Source organism: Podarcis filfolensis (genome assembly GCF_964270895.1).
Source record: "Podarcis filfolensis genome assembly, chromosome: 12".
NCBI lineage: Eukaryota > Metazoa > Chordata > Lepidosauria > Squamata > Lacertidae > Podarcis > Podarcis filfolensis.
The window spans coordinates 40,233,571-40,249,354 of record NC_139614.1 but is presented as its reverse complement, the minus strand read 5'-3'; the positions used below and the strand labels follow the sequence as shown (position 1 = coordinate 40,249,354).

General features: G+C 39.1%; 1 protein-coding gene across 8 annotated transcripts in view; it reads right to left on the bottom strand.

Annotated features, from left to right (window-relative positions):
* Positions 1 to 15,784, bottom strand: part of CCDC7 (coiled-coil domain containing 7) — a 130,612-nt gene that overhangs the window by 82,469 nt on the left and 32,359 nt on the right. For all 8 annotated transcript variants that reach the window (XM_083579043.1, XM_083579038.1, XM_083579041.1 and 5 more), the window contains exons 18-22: positions 15,213 to 15,280; positions 5,474 to 5,804; positions 4,065 to 4,122; positions 3,156 to 3,281; positions 1,217 to 1,288 (exon numbers count right to left, since the gene is read on the bottom strand). In XM_083579043.1, the coding sequence (XP_083435169.1) occupies positions 1,217 to 1,288; positions 3,156 to 3,281; positions 4,065 to 4,122; positions 5,474 to 5,804; positions 15,213 to 15,280 (655 nt within the window). The remainder of the gene's footprint in view (positions 1 to 1,216; positions 1,289 to 3,155; positions 3,282 to 4,064; positions 4,123 to 5,473; positions 5,805 to 15,212; positions 15,281 to 15,784) is intronic.

Sequence of the window (15,784 nt, the reverse complement as noted above, 5' to 3'; positions counted from 1 at the left end):
CCTGCTGAAAAATTGCTTTTGAAGGTAAAATTACCCCCTGGAGTAACATTCACTTTACACACAGTTATTTAAAAGAAAATGGAAAGAGAAAGCTGTTTATATACCAATGTATTCTTTGAAAGCCTTTCACACACAATTATAAGTATGACCAGTTGGGGGGGGACCCAAGGAGTGCCTACTGTAGGTAGCCCACCCTCACGAAAGTACCATTTTCTCACATGATGATTGCAGGATCCAGGTCAGTTCATATGCAAAGAGACAGTCCTTGAGGCATTGTGCTCCTGAGCCATTTAAGGCTTTATAGGTCAAAACCTATACTTCAAAGACTGCCTCTCCCCAATGAATTGACCCAGACTCTGTCTGCAATCATCATCTGAGGCCCTTCTATGTGTGCCTCCTCCACAAGAGGTCCTGAGCACAGCAACTCTAGAACGAGCCTTTTCTGGAGTGACTCTGCTTGTGAAATGCTCTCCCCAGGGAGGTTCACCTGGTGCATTTGTTATATAACTTTAGGTGCCAGGTGAAAAGTTTTCTCCATCAACTGGCCTTTGACTGATTAATCTATGGTCTTTTAAACAGGGGGTGGGGGGTTATTGTTTCTGTTTGCCATTACGGTATATATTTTTGTGGGTTTTTTTCTATTATAACCTGTCCTATGATCTTTGGATGAAGAGCAGTATAGAAATTAATTTGTTGTTGTTGTTAAATTCAATGAATTTATAAATTCAATAAATAATAAGTAATAAAATAATAATTGTTGTTATTAACTGTTTTTTTTAAAAAAACATTGTTTAAAAGTGGATTTGTTGCATTGCTGTGACAGAGAGCTTTAATCTGCTTAATTGTGCAGACCTAAACATCCAGTATACAATTACACCCCTCCCACAAAATAATGACAATCTTAAGGTGATTAAAATAAGTGTGAATCCAGCACAGTGATAAAATAAAATACAAATAAAAATACAACCAGGCCTTTGGCTGATTAACATCTGATATCCTTTTAAATGTGTTGTAGGAGAGGGTATTATTGATTAGTTTTTATTCTTATGTGTTTTGTGTTCTTTATATTGTATTTTTATGCTGTGAACTGCCCTGAGATCTATAGATGAAGGGCAGTATACACATTTAATAAATAATATCAATAAATGAAATTATTATTTTTTAAAAAAACTGTCAATCAATCATTAGCTCCTTACATTACTGGGTTTCCACTTACCAAGTTGTTGGAGTCCTTCCACAGGTATCAGCTGATTTAGTAACTGAAGTTTTTGTTCATCTGATAATAATTCTATTTTGTTGGCAAAAGCAAGTTACAGAATAATTAGGAAATGTGACAGAATGAAGTACTACTTCTTTTGTGATCGGCTAATTATACAATTATAAAACAAGTCTTAGAAAACAGGCATTCTTAACCCTTCCCATACCAGTTGCTATAGTGACATCCATATCTGTTGCAAATAAGACAGAGACAGTTACAGAAGGCTATACTATCTACAGTTTGTAGGGAGAAATATGTAAAAGCTTGCTTTATTTACATTATATTTGCACATTACTGAATCTTGCAACTTAATTTTTTCTAATGAAATCTCTCTTTACAATAATCATATTGCTTGTACAATACCCACATATACATATATCCAACTTTTGCAGACAGAACTCATATAAAGAGATCAGACGGATGCATCTCATTTTTGTATCTCCTTAAATTATGATGAAATGGCACTTTAACTAAACATACCGTATGCCTTTGGTCAGCAAACTAACTAGCATACTGCATTATCACTGTGCTAATCCTTCCGTAGCTAGCCATAATCTCAGTTGGGTGAATAGCATGCTCTCCATTCACTGTAAAACAGCCACCTTCACAGTAAGTAAATTCTTCTACAGTGGAGGAGGACTTGTTGGTCTGACCTGGCAACCTGGATCTACCTCCCACTGTGGTAACCATATATTACAGAGTATTATAGTAATGGGCATCATAGACCTGGATCCATTGTACTGGATTCATTGTAATGCATCCAGAAATGCATCGGACACTGCATCATTGTCACTAGTCCTAGCTCTTTGATGAACACCTGTTTGATTCCATGGTGCCTAGCATTGTGAAGACTACTACTCTTCAGGGTGGTTATTCAGGGAAGTTGGCTCTACAGCGATGAGAGGGATGTTACCATTGCTATGAGTGGGTTGGGGGTGTTTGGCACTGGGCACTGGAAGGGATATCCTCCATTTTTGTGTGCCCTAGATGTAACATCTTCTGAGAAATCCAGCAACAGTCCTGGCTGGGGCTGTCACCTTCCCATAGTATGGGGAACAAGCTCTTCCTGACCCCTGCTGCTTTCTAATGCTGAGCAAAAGGAAAGACAGGATACACAAGAAAATGTACAGATATTAAGAAAGTGGAGGTGAACTGCAAAAAAAACCAAAAAAAACCAGAAGATAGAAACTGAATCCCTGATGTCTGGAGCTAGGCAAAACCAGAACTAAAAGGGGGGCCTTCCACACCACTAAACTGTGAACTTTGGCCTTGCCTACTAGACTGGATGGGAAGAATAACCCAGCTATGGGGATGTTGGCCTTTAATGTAGGAGTACACAACTAATATTTTTTTTAAAAAATACACCAAATGTTATCAAAATGGTCAGCTATATCAGGGTCACATTTTAATCCTAGGGCGCCCAATGTGGTGCATCCTCCTTTCAATCCACCAAAGACCCCTGTATTTTTTTTAAAAAAAACTGAAGCTATATTATCTTGTTTATTGTTTGGTTGGGGGGGATCGGTTTTGCTTTTTCATTTTTTTGCAAGGTGTTGCCTTTTATTTTGTCTGTGTTTTCTATGCTCGGAGAACACCTGAGCATTGCCAATTTTCCTTCTGTGAAACTTGTATATTTAGATGCCTACAACAGTTTCTTACATTTCCAAATGCACTCCTGGGCCCTCCAAAACTTGGAACCACAGGTCTAATTTCAGGGTGCCGTGTGCAGATGAAAGAATGTAATGTACCTGATGCCTTCTGACTCCCACTTAATCTTTTAGATATAGCCTATTAAAGTTGCAGACCTCCAGCGATGTCTACAAGGCTGAATCTACAGCCTGAATCTGTACAAGCATATCCTGTACCCTTAAATTCTCAGGAATCTGAATGTACTTACCCATGCCTTTGCTAGGCTCTAGCAAAAGTTTGGCTAAAGTTTCTGCTTCAGGAACTCCTTCCAGCTCTGCCAAATTGTTTGCAAGCTGATCCATTTTTTTATTAATCAAATTCTTAGTTCCACCCTCTATAAAGTAAAACAAAGGGGTTTTGTTGTTGTGTATGAAAGGGCAAGGAGAAATATTGGCAATATTATGTCTCTACAGGGCAGGAACAGTTACAGTTTCTAATAAAACAGTGTTATCCATGCATTCAGAAACATAAGGGATTGTATTCAACATAGCTTGCCTGGCAGTATTATCTCCCCTCTCCTCCCACACTGTTCTGAGGGTTCTCCTAACCTCCAGAGCAGATTTGAAGAGGGTGCAAATGAAGGAGGGGAGAAGTTCCATTGTCCTGCAGAATCTCATTTAAAAGGGTTTTTTTTTAAAAAAAGCATTATTTTATCCCACTCTTCAGCTAAAAAGATTCCCTGAGTGTTTTATATAGGAGCTGCAGTATAAGTAGTCTGTAAATGTACACATGATCTAAAAGACATGACTGCAGAGGAAGGAAGAGGACAGGAAAATAAATTCAGGCACCACTTGTATAAAGTTACAAAATTCTAAATGGAATAACAAATGAAATACTAAGATCCTGTTTACACTGGAACTAGCACAGTAGAATTTATCTCTGAGTAAACATGCCTAGGTTTGAGCTGTAGCACAACTATGTACCATCCTGGGATATATACTATGATGGGTGGTATAAAATGTCCTATATAAATTAAACTTTATAAAAACTAGTTTAGGAATGTCTGTACCAAAATATTTTTTTCTACACAAATTCTCCTGTTCTCCAAAAATTCCCAATATAATGTTATTGCATGCCTTAACCATTATTATTTTAAATTACAGAAGAGAAGAATTACCTTCAAGTCCTGAAGAATCCATGTACGTTTGTGGGATTTCTTTTTGTAAAGTGGAAGCCTATGGAAAACAATGGGGGAAAATAGAAAGGAGAAAACATCCCATTCTTCTACTTTCTTGGAATGCCTCTGAGATACGTTAATTTTATGAGAAGAAGGGATTGTTGTTACATCTATTTCAGAGAGCACTCTCAGTTTGGGTAGGGTTGCCATGCGTCCAGAAAAACCTGTACTCTTTTTGGAGGCCAACATGCCCATCTGGGCAGATTTTTACATTTAAAAGAAAATGTTCAAGTTTTTTTGGGGGGGAAGGTTAGCTTTGGCTTGGGTGGCTTGGGTGCAGGCTGCTCTGCACGTCATGGCCACTGCCAGCCTGAGCTGGGAAAGGTGTATGGGCGCCAGTGGCGTAGCGTGGGTTGTCAGCACCCGGGGCAAGGCAAGTAATTTGCGCCCCCTAACCCGTGGATTTTAGCACTCGAGTCTCTTCCACTAGATTAGCACGCCCCCCCCCCAGATGTTGTGCCCGGTGCGGCCGGGCCCCCCTGCATCCCCCACGCTACGCCACTGGTGGGCGCCCCCACATGCCTCTTTCCCCAGCTTGGGCTGGCAGTGGCTCGGGCTGTCCTCTTTTTTGCTCTTCAATGTATGGCAAACCAAAGTTTGGGTGTAACCAGTAGGTGAGTGTTGGGGTGAGTTTTGGAGATTGGGCCCCCTCCAGTGACTTCTATGGAAGAATTTCACGTCCCCTTTTTGCCAATGTCATTTCAACAGGTTACCAGGTCACATGAGCAAGTTGAGAGGAATTTGCAATAGCTGTAAGTCTTTGTTTGCATGTCCCACAACTTTTGGGGGACTTACACCAACATAACTTACATCAACTGAGTCCTGGCTGAGCTGGAGTGAGGAATCTAACTCCAGCATAGTCCCAGCAGACCCAGATCCAAACTCTCTAATCCTGGAGAATCTTGGGTTTGGACTGGACTGTTAGTGTCTCATTGCTAATTTACTCAACGCTCACCAATTCATGTGCACTTTTCATTATGTGTTTTAATGTATGGTGATATGAACGTTTGTCTATAATTTCTAATCAGTCATCGGTATTTCACAGATTTAAGATCTTACCGTTGTTTCAATTATCAAATAATAAACATGAATGTATTAACATTCCATTAGTACACAGGGATTCTGAAATGATAACATGTAATATTCTCAGAACTATAATTAAATGTATTGTTTATATTCTAATATTTTATGTACATGATAACAGTATCTGCTGCTCATATATAGCTATTTTTACAAATATATGAATATAGCCAACTATATTAAATTATTTCAGTAAATAATAATACTACACCATGTCCTCTTTGACATCAAGTATTCTTCTCATTTGCTGTAGTAGCAGCTGTTTGTACCTGTTCTGGACTGATAGCTGCTGATATCCTTTTAGTATCTCTCATAATTGTCTTAGGTTGAGCTGCATCTTCCATTTCGATTTCTGAAAGAAGCGATGAAGCTTCCTGCTCACTGGTGGGCAAACTTCTTGTCTCTTCTGGGACATTAAGTTCAGGAGAGGTGGTTTTTCTTTTTTTTAAGTCAGGTGGAAGCACTTCCTCAGGAGATTTATCTAAGGTTCCTGACACAGTTTCTTCCACAACTTTTGTTAAAGCAGGCAACTGCTTTTCTTCAATTGGAGGCGATGGTGAGGGTTCTGAAACAGGACTGCCATGTGTTTTTTTCTCCGCACTTTAAGATTTAAAACATAGGGATTGTCAGCTAAGAAAGCTTAAAAACAGCTGTTACTTATTCCCCTCTGCCGCCACCCAAATGAAGTTAAACGGAACCAGTAAACTTGTATGTCTTTATTCGTCAACTACAGGCCTGGTCCACATATCATGCTAAAACAAACCTTGCCTTTGAGTGAATGTGCAGTGTCCTGGAAAAGAGTTTGCTGCCATTCTTCTCCTCCACAGTCCTTTTTTGCTGGCATGCCAAGCTAAGCCAAGATTTCGCTTAACCAGTCATCCAAACGAAGGCTCATGGTTCAGCTCTGTCCAGACCAACCATTAGTTGTAACCAACAACAAACCTTGGTTACATCTTGTGGTTAGTCTGGAGAGAAAGAGCTTAACTACAAGCTCAGGTATGAATGACAGGCCAAGCCAAACCTTACTTCAGTTCAGTGCAGTGTGGTAGCAAAAAAGACCAGGGTGTAGCAAAGTGGCTGCCAATTCCTTTCTTGCAGCCTACAAATTTTCACATTCATGCTAAGCCAAGACTTGGCTTATTGCGATGTGAGAACAAGGGCACAGAGTTGTATATTGTGAAAGAATAAGCTGAAGTGCTAACAATGTTCTTAGTTTTAACAGATGTATAATAAATAAATGTGCAGGCACCTCCCCACTCACAAAATATATATAATTGGTGGTCATTTCTTTCATTTAATGAAAGTGATTCAGTTCACAACAACAGTATTTATTCCAGTGATGTTTGTCTCTCCACTCAGCTCTCTCAGCTATGTCACAGAGAATGTTACGGTGAAACTGTGGTGCAATACAAATTGGATACTTGAACTCACGTAAATGTGATCTTTGACCAAAATTGTTTATTATCTTTTTAACTGGCGTGGTTATTTAAAAATGAGGCTTACAATGGGGTAACAATCCCACACAGAGGTGTCTGTGAGTTGGAGATTATATCCTAAAATGAAGCCGGTATCATTCTATTTGTGATACCATAGGAAAACACAGAGTCAGTTCTAGGACCATAAATGTGGCATACTCTGGACTAAACTAAAAGACTGGATCTAGTAAGCAAGGCAAAAGGTCCGCACATTGATGCAAAATAGCTTGATTTCTTTGAGAGTATACGCAAGGTAGACACAGGGTATAAAATGTAAGTAATAAAGCCAAATAAAGCAGTGGAATCCCTTGCAAAGTTCCTTAACAGATATTTAGGCAAAAATTCAAATGGCTGGAGTTTTGAAAAATAATTGAAAAAGTAGAAAATCCCTCAAAAGCAGTTCATTATTTATGTACTAATAGAGAAGGAAGATGTGTCACTTGGGTTATGTCTGGAGCCAAATCAGCTTTAAAAGTACATTAGATGGGAACATTTCTCACTCCCAATTAGACAGCACATTTTTTAAAAATGTAGCAGGAGCAAAATACTTCCCCACTCTAAATGCCAAAGCTGGATTCTGGCAATTACCACTGGACAATAGGAACTCATGTTTATATGCATCTAATACACATTTTGGGTACTACCGTTTCTCCAGTTTGCCATTTCATATCAACTCTACCTCTCATTGACTGAGTTTATTTAGATGCCACCTTGTCACAGTGAGCTATGCCCAAAGCAGTTTACAACAAATATTCAAAAGTCAGAATACAGAGCATTAGGGTTCCAGGTACTGGTCTTGCTACACTTCAAGCAGCCTTAGGAACTTGGATTAAATAGGATCCTCTGTGGGTTTGCTACTGTGTGAGAAAGAAATTCTGGAGGGGTGGAGGGAGGAGCAGGAAGCTGAGGAAGAGAAACAGTTGGACTAGATGACTCTTGAGGTCCCTTCCAACTCTACAATTCTATGATTCTATGACCTCTTCAGAACTTTTAATGAGTTTAAATAGCTAAAGATGAGTCATTTTACAGACTATACATGATCTACATATAGGAAAGTAAGGAGTATGTGAGCATTTTTCGTGCCTGAGGCATTTCCCTGACAAACTCTGCATTAGGATTGTAATGGAAGGGCACTTTCTACTTTAGACTCACAAAAAGCATTTATTCACTATACATGGAACCTAAAATGACTACAAAATTATCATTTCCTAAAATGAGTAATCAAATAAAAATAAAATTGAAAGGAATCTTGTTAAAGCGTAAAGGTAAAGGGACCCCTGACCATTAGGTCCAGTTGTGGACGACTCTGGGGTTGTGGCGCTCATCTCGCTTTATTGGCCAAGGGAGCTGGCGTACAGTTTCCGGGTCATGTGGCCAGCATGACTAAGCCGCTTCTGGAGAACCAGAGCAGCGCATGTAAATGCCATTTACCTTCCCACCGGAGCGGTACCTATTTATCTACTTGCACTTTAACGTGCTTTCGAACTGCTAGGTTGGCAGGAGCTGGGACCAAGCAATGGGAGCTCACCCTGTCGCAAGGATTCGAACCGCCAACCTTCTGATCAGCAAGCCCTAGGCTCTGTGGTTTAACCCACAACGCCACCCGCATCCCTGTTAAAGCTTATTTGGGAGTAAATTTACACGTCAAAACTCATTGAAAGGGTTTGCTCAGAACCAAGAAGAGGGGTGGGTGACAAAAAGCCTCAAAGAGAGAGAGAAAAGCATTTTAAAAGGAAACCAGAGGGTCTCGGTTGATCTTATGGAAATGCAGTCTTTTAATGATCCTGTGGCCAAATAAATCCAATTCAAAACCTGAACTCAAATAAACAATTGCTGCACAATTTGCTTTTACTGGAAGGGATGCTCATTTTCCCTTTGGTCATACAGTCATAATACTTCTTAGGATTTCTTTGCATTCAAATAATATATTGTCTACTTTTTTGACCTTTATGAATAAATTTGTTGAAGTGTTTGTTTGTATGTACGCAAACACGCATCCAGGGATGGGGTGCCAAACTGGGTCTTTGACCCAGGTCCAGGGTCAATAACCCCTCTGGTTGTTTCCATGACTTTTCTAGGACACAGTCATTTATGGTATCTAGAAATTCTACCTTTTTGTCATGAATGGAACACATATGTAGCCAGTCTATGTGAGGGTAGTTGAAGTCACCCATAACTACAACATTTACTCTTTACAATGCTTCCTTGATTTGATTCCTCATCTCAATATCTCCCTGAGCATTTGGATGAGGGGAACAATAGCACATTCCTAGCACTGAATTCTTCATGTGCCCAGTTCCACTACACACAAAATTCTGTGCAGGAGTCTGCCCCTTTGGGGATTTTTATCTTGCTGGACTCTTTGACATACAGAGATACACCACCTTCAGTATGTATTTCCCTCTCTCCTATAGAGTTTATATCCAGAAAAATATATGTCCCATTTGTTCTCTCCATTCCACCAGGTTTCTGTTATGTCCACTATATCAATGCCATCCTTTAAGATCAAGTAGTCCAGGTCACCAGTCTTGGATCTGAGGCCTAGACTAAGTACTACTATAACTTGTGATTGCCAGAGCAGAAGTTGCCCAATACTGTAAAACATATGAGAGAATTTACCAAAAGTGGATGGATGGGTAGAGGATGGCTGCTGACTCTACAAAAAAATAATAATATTACTCACATTGTCTATTATGCCCAAAACTTCATCTCTCATTACCACTATCTGCCTTAATTTCCCCAGGCTCACCTCCCACAAAAGTTAGTTCAGGCACTGAGATCTGCCTATATCTTCTGTCATGAAGACAGATGACGCAAATTCATTCAATTGTTCACAATCTACTTATCCTCCTTTTGCACACCTATGACTCCCTGGTCATCCAAATGCCCAAGCTCCTACCTAGATGGTTTCCTGCTACCAATATATTTAAATAACTTCTTGTTGGTCTTAATGTTTTGAGCAAAGTGTTCCTCAAATTCATTTTTAGCATCCCTTACTCTCGCTTACAAACTTGTCAAAGTTTGTGTTCCTTTTTGTTGTCTTCATTTGGACAACACTTCCACTTTTGGAAAGAATCCTTCTTGTCTACAATAGCTTCTTTGACACTGCTCAATATTCATGCTGGCATCTTATTGGCCCTCGTGGTACCTTGACTGATCTGCAGTGTCATTGCAGTGATTTGACCCTCTTGATTTTTCCTCTCAGCTTCCTTTTTACAAATCTTATCTGGGGGAAGTTTCCTCCTTTGAAATCACCCTGACCATGTTGGATTTTCTTGACTGTATAGGTATATTTAATTTAATAGCATTATAGTCACTGCTCCCAATTGGCTCAATGACACTTACATCTCGCAGCAGGTCCTGGGTGCCACTCAAGATCAGACCCATGGTTACCTTGGAATTCATTTTCTGTTACCCTTTTGCAGTGCTTTTTTTCTAAAAAATGTTTAGGGGTACTCTCATTTTCCTACTCATATTGAAATACTGCCCCTCAATGAGGCAAAACTTAGATTCATAAAATGTTTAGGGGTATGCGTCCCCCTGTGTCCGCCCAGAAAAAAGCACTACCTTTTGTCTTCACAATCATGCTAAATGCTTTACATCTGACTTTTGTTATTCTGTATTGGAGTTACATAAGCCATTTGGGGCACTTAAATTTGAGGAATGTGGCCAATACGTATGAATGAACTAACAGATGAAGACTAAAGGACAAGTGGCTAAGGTGGGCATCAAAACTTTTCTATTGGTGTTTTTCCTTGAAGTTTAATAAGATTGCAGAACATATTGAAGCTCAAACCGTCTTATTTATTCAGCAGCAAGACCCAGCATCCTTGTTTTGGTTTTATTTCACTCCTCGTGGAATTGGGGGAAGGATTCTTCAAAGATTTTCAGGAATTCTTTTAAGACCTAAAGAGCAACCCAGGATTAATTTTAATAAAAAATTCTGTCAGTGCTCTTTAACAGTTACGTATTTATAATTCCTAAAAATTGTGTTAAAACTGACAGTAGATTTGGATAAGCACTGTTTGCAAACCCTCCACCTTCCAAAAAGAATCCTATGTGTAATAATACTGATAACTCAGGATAACAGGCATGCACCTGATGAGATGAGCTGTAGTCCTCAACAGTTTATACCATGATAAATTAAAGGGTGGATTTTTACTTCCACAAACCGGCATGGCTACCTCTCTGGAAATTGTAACATTGTATACGTGCCATACATTAATCTTAATATTCATGGTAGCAGCACAGGTTTACCTCATATGCGTAAGGAAAATTAACCCTGTAAATATGATAACTGAATATTTGACTCCGTCCTTTATCTCACTGTTTCTTAGTTCAGATTGACTTCATCCTTTTTTACCTTTGTAAGTAGTAAGCTGAACATCAGGGGCTGGGAACCTTAGGCCCAGGGGCTAAATGCAGCCCTCCAAGCCTTTCTACCTGATCTTCAGGACTTTCCTGAGATCATGCCTCCTTCTAGGCCACACTTCTCAGTGGCCTTACTCCATGCTCTCCTCAACTGCTTTTGACTGGCTGGAATGTGTCCTTGAACTGTGATAGCTGTGATAACTATTTATTTTACATGTTTATAAGTTGCTTTTCCACTAATACTTTCCAAAGCAATAGATAATTGAAAGAACAAAAAAGTTAATACTACTTTTTAAAAAATGGTGGGCACATTAAAACACACATACAGAAACAACAGTCACAAGTAGGAGACTGAAATCAGAAAGAAATCACATAATAAAATCACAATAAAATCAATTGCTGAAAACAAAGCAGCAAGGACTCTACTAAAACTCAGTTAAAGGCTTGATAAATATAATGGAAACAACTTTGTACTGAATCAATGATAATCAAAGTACTTCCCAACATTCTCAGGATGGTATTCCTAAAACAGAATAGCATCACTTAAAAAATTCTCTCTCTCTGGAGAGAGGTCTCTGAATATCTAATCTTAAATGCTGGACAGGTTTATTTATACCTTGGGCCTAAGCTATAAATCTGTTCACTAACTGCAACAGAAATGATCAACACCACTTCTCAGAACCATTGAAACATCTACCAACAGTAACTAAGAACATAGTAAGAGCCTGCATAACCAGGCCAATGGCCCATCTAGTTCAACATCCTGTTCTCATAATGGCCAACTTGATGCCTCTGGGAAGCATTCTCCTCTCATTTAGTTTCCAGCAACTAGTATTCAGAAGAATGCTGCCTCCAACCACAGAGGTATAACATAGCAATTGTGGCTAGCAGCCAATAACAGTCTTATCTTTCATTGATTTATCTAATTTTCTTTTAAAGCAATGCAAGTTGGTGGACATCACTACCTCCAGTAGATACAAATTCCACAGTTATGCACTGTGTGAAAGTATTTCCTTTGCCTGTCCTGAATCCTCCAAAATTGAGCTTCCATCTTAACAGCATTGAATTTCAGCTTATTTCCCCTGATCTAACCCTGGGCTCATATGCACGAGAGCTAGTTATGGGTAACATACTGTCAGCATCACAATTCAAATCTTCAGACTACCTGCCTCAGTAATTTCATATAGGTGTTAAACAGCATGGCAGAAAAATAGAACCCCAATGAGTATCATAAGTACGATTATGCCATCTCCCTGAGCTCCCAAGGCATTCATTCCATGGGTGCAAGGGAGGAGAGCTGGTGCCTCCTTACTTCCAAATAGAAGGCTTCACCTGTTATCTATGTTAGTGTATTCTCATATTTGGAACTGCACAAAGTACACAAATCAGAAAAAAATCAGGAAAACTGCTTGAGGGTTTTTAAACAATCAAGCAGCGTATAAATTTTATAAAATAAATTTATGATAATTAACAGTTACAAGCAGAGTTCAGGGCAAAGACAAAGAATCAGCAGGCTGCTAGCAAAATATATGAAGAGATCTTTTGGTTTTTGCCTTATATATATTAGCTGTCATAGAATTTGCCTTTTAAGTAATGACATGAAATAGACACAAAAGCAGTCCAGAAAGGAATACAACACGCTTCGGAGCACACAACTACAATGATGTGCAATAACTGTGTCAGGCTTTCTATATGATGAAGTTAAAGTAAAAGAATAGTAGTTCTCAGGGCAGGTGCACTGCCAGAAAAAAATGCTTCAGAAAAAATGTTAGTAATCAGTACTGGAAGCTGTAATATTGGAATAAATCTTTACTACAGAGAGATTTCATTTATATTGCTCACCAGTATAGCTGTCATAAATATAGCTGAATCAGAGTTAGTGAACCACTAAACTTGGGAGGTGTGAAAGGGGAACATAGGAAGCTGCCTTATACTGAGTCAGGCCATTGATCCATCCACCTCAGTATGGTCTACACTGACTGGAAAGACTGGCTCTTCAGGATTTCAAGCAAGGGACATCCCAAACTCCAGCTGAAGATGGGATTGAACTTGGAACCTTCTGCATGTAAAACATCTGCTCTACCACTCTGGATTCCATATACATGTGTATTTTAGGCCAATAAGAAACTCAAGTGACCAAGTGATCCAGTCTTAGCGAAGGTTCATTCTGAGTACATGCAGAATGGTTTGAGAAGGATAGGATTCATTACAAAAACCTGTTTAAAATTTATGTGAAAACCGTCAAGGAAGGAGATTCTATAACTTTATAAGCAGATATTTAAAATATTATTATCATTAGCAAATATTTCAAATGACTAAGGTTTTAAATGACAATTTTAGGTTATATTTTAATGATCAAGATTTAATATATATTTTTAACTGCCGCTATATCTGGATTGTCTCTGTTATACCCAATTGCAATTCAATGTATTCCTGTTGTGTTTTATGATTTTCCTGATATTTCATGCTTAACCTACATATATACACATACTACCCTCCAATATAAAGTTTCTTTGATTTCTGTCATATTCTTCAAAACAAGAATGGGATCATAGATGAACAGCAGAAGCAGGGCCAGCCTACTCTTGAGGCCGACTGCAGCAACAGCCTTAGGAGGAAGGAATCCCACCCACCCCTACCCAAAAATCAAGAGAAGCTGCAGCTTCTGACAAGATCTTGTGCAGCTCTCATAAGATCTTGCTGCCATCGCTGCTGCTTCTCACTTATTCCATGGCAGTGGGGTGCCCTGCCTGCTGCCCGCCCCCCACTGCTGCTAGTGGAGAAGTAAGGAGAAGCAACCGTGGCTCTTATGTTCCCCCAAGATCTCACAGACTCCTCACAAGATCTCACTGGAACACAGAAGCTGCAACTGCACAACCCCGGTAAGTGAAGCTTCAGCTGGGTGACAGCACCTTCCTCTTTCACCTCAGGCAGCAAAATAGGATGGGATGCCCATGACCAGAAAACCCTGCTGTGAGCTAAAGTCTGTTCTTCTCAATAGAAGTTTTTCTATTAATTTAAAGGTCTTTCAAATCACATTGTGAATGATAGCATAGCTATGGGAGAGTAGCTCCTTTACATACTTGCCAACTAATATATCGCTTCATGCTTCTGACAAAGTGGGCTTGAGCCCACAAAAGCTCATACCATAATACATTTGGTGCCACAAGATTATTCAATTATTCAATGGAAGGTTATTTTTATACATTCCTATATTAAAAATATTTAGTAAAATATGTAAAATATTTAATAGGATCTTAGAACTATAGAGTTGGAAGGGACCTTGAAAGTCATCTGGTTCAATCCCCTGCAATGCAGGAATCCTGCCCACAGCTGTCCCTGGTAGGGCTCAAACCACCAACCTTCTGGTTAACTGCCAGACACACTGAACCACTGTGCCACAGGAAAACCAATATATGTGTGTATTAGGGGGGAATGTGCACACAAATGCATATGCTAGTGAAAATAACCCACAAATTTGTCAATGAGAAATGCACATTAAATTGCTGGTGAATTTTCATGAGGGTCTTTAATTAATTAATTAATAATTAATAATCTGAAGTGGAAATGTTGAACTAACTAAACTTAAGATCGGAAAAGTGAGAAACCAAGAGAAACTGAAACTGACAGATTCATCTATCCCTAATGCCTATATCTTAGCCATCAAGAAGATCTAAAATTTCAGTAGCAGCTAAAAAGTGTAATTGTGCACTGAAACAGCAAAGCAAAACAAAATAGTATGCATGCACCACAATCTCACATCTCTTGATGTATTACATTTTCTTAGCATGGGACAAAAAGCATGTTAGAAAGCAGCAAGCTATACATTTTAAAAAATATGACTGAGGAGGGGAATCACATTTTATTTTACAGTGGCTTGCAGTCAAAGTCACTGTTTATAGCTGTTTTTGTAATGCTACTCTGGAAAGACAGAAATCAAAGCTTCCCAATCATGCAATCCCACTACTTTTTTGTAACAGCCATATGTTAAGCATACTCATAAATGTGTGTTAACAAATGGCCCTATGTAAAGATTGTTGTATCCTTTTTGTGAACTGCTTTGAGGTTTGTTTGTTTGTTTTTACAGTCAAGCAGTATATAAAGTTCCAGCACTGCACTGCATTATCTTACCAATAAGATATAAACTTTCAAGTATGCCTACCCTTTTGTTGTTTGACGTCGTTTTCTTATTTCTGCAGAATCTTTGGTTTTCGCACTTTTGGAATCAGCCTATGGAGACAAAATTATGTAAGACTATACAGAACTGTAGAACAAATGGAATGGAAATTATAGCCCTATTCAGCATCTAATACATGAGTGAGGAGTGTGTCAAGTAGCCAGACCCCTACACTATGCCCGCCAAGTAGCTCCTGGCACCCACATACACAGCACGAACACCTATAGGGAGGAAGCCTTCACACTGTACTCATGGGTGCCAAGAGGTGGATCTGCTCACTGTGGCCCTGCTCCCAGCAAACATACTGCTTTTTATCGTAAGTATCATGCCTGAAATCTCACTTATTTACAATCACAAAGAAACATTCATACAACAGGAAGATTTAGGTTGGTATTGCATCGTATCTTTAGAAAATAATTTTGAATTCTGAAAAATAGCATACTGATCATTTATTGAGCAAAACGAATGTAATATGTTTCCAGCTCAGTGCTACGAGCAGTACAGTGGAACCTTGGTTCTCTAACGCCTTGGTACTCAAACATTTTGGCTCCCAAGCG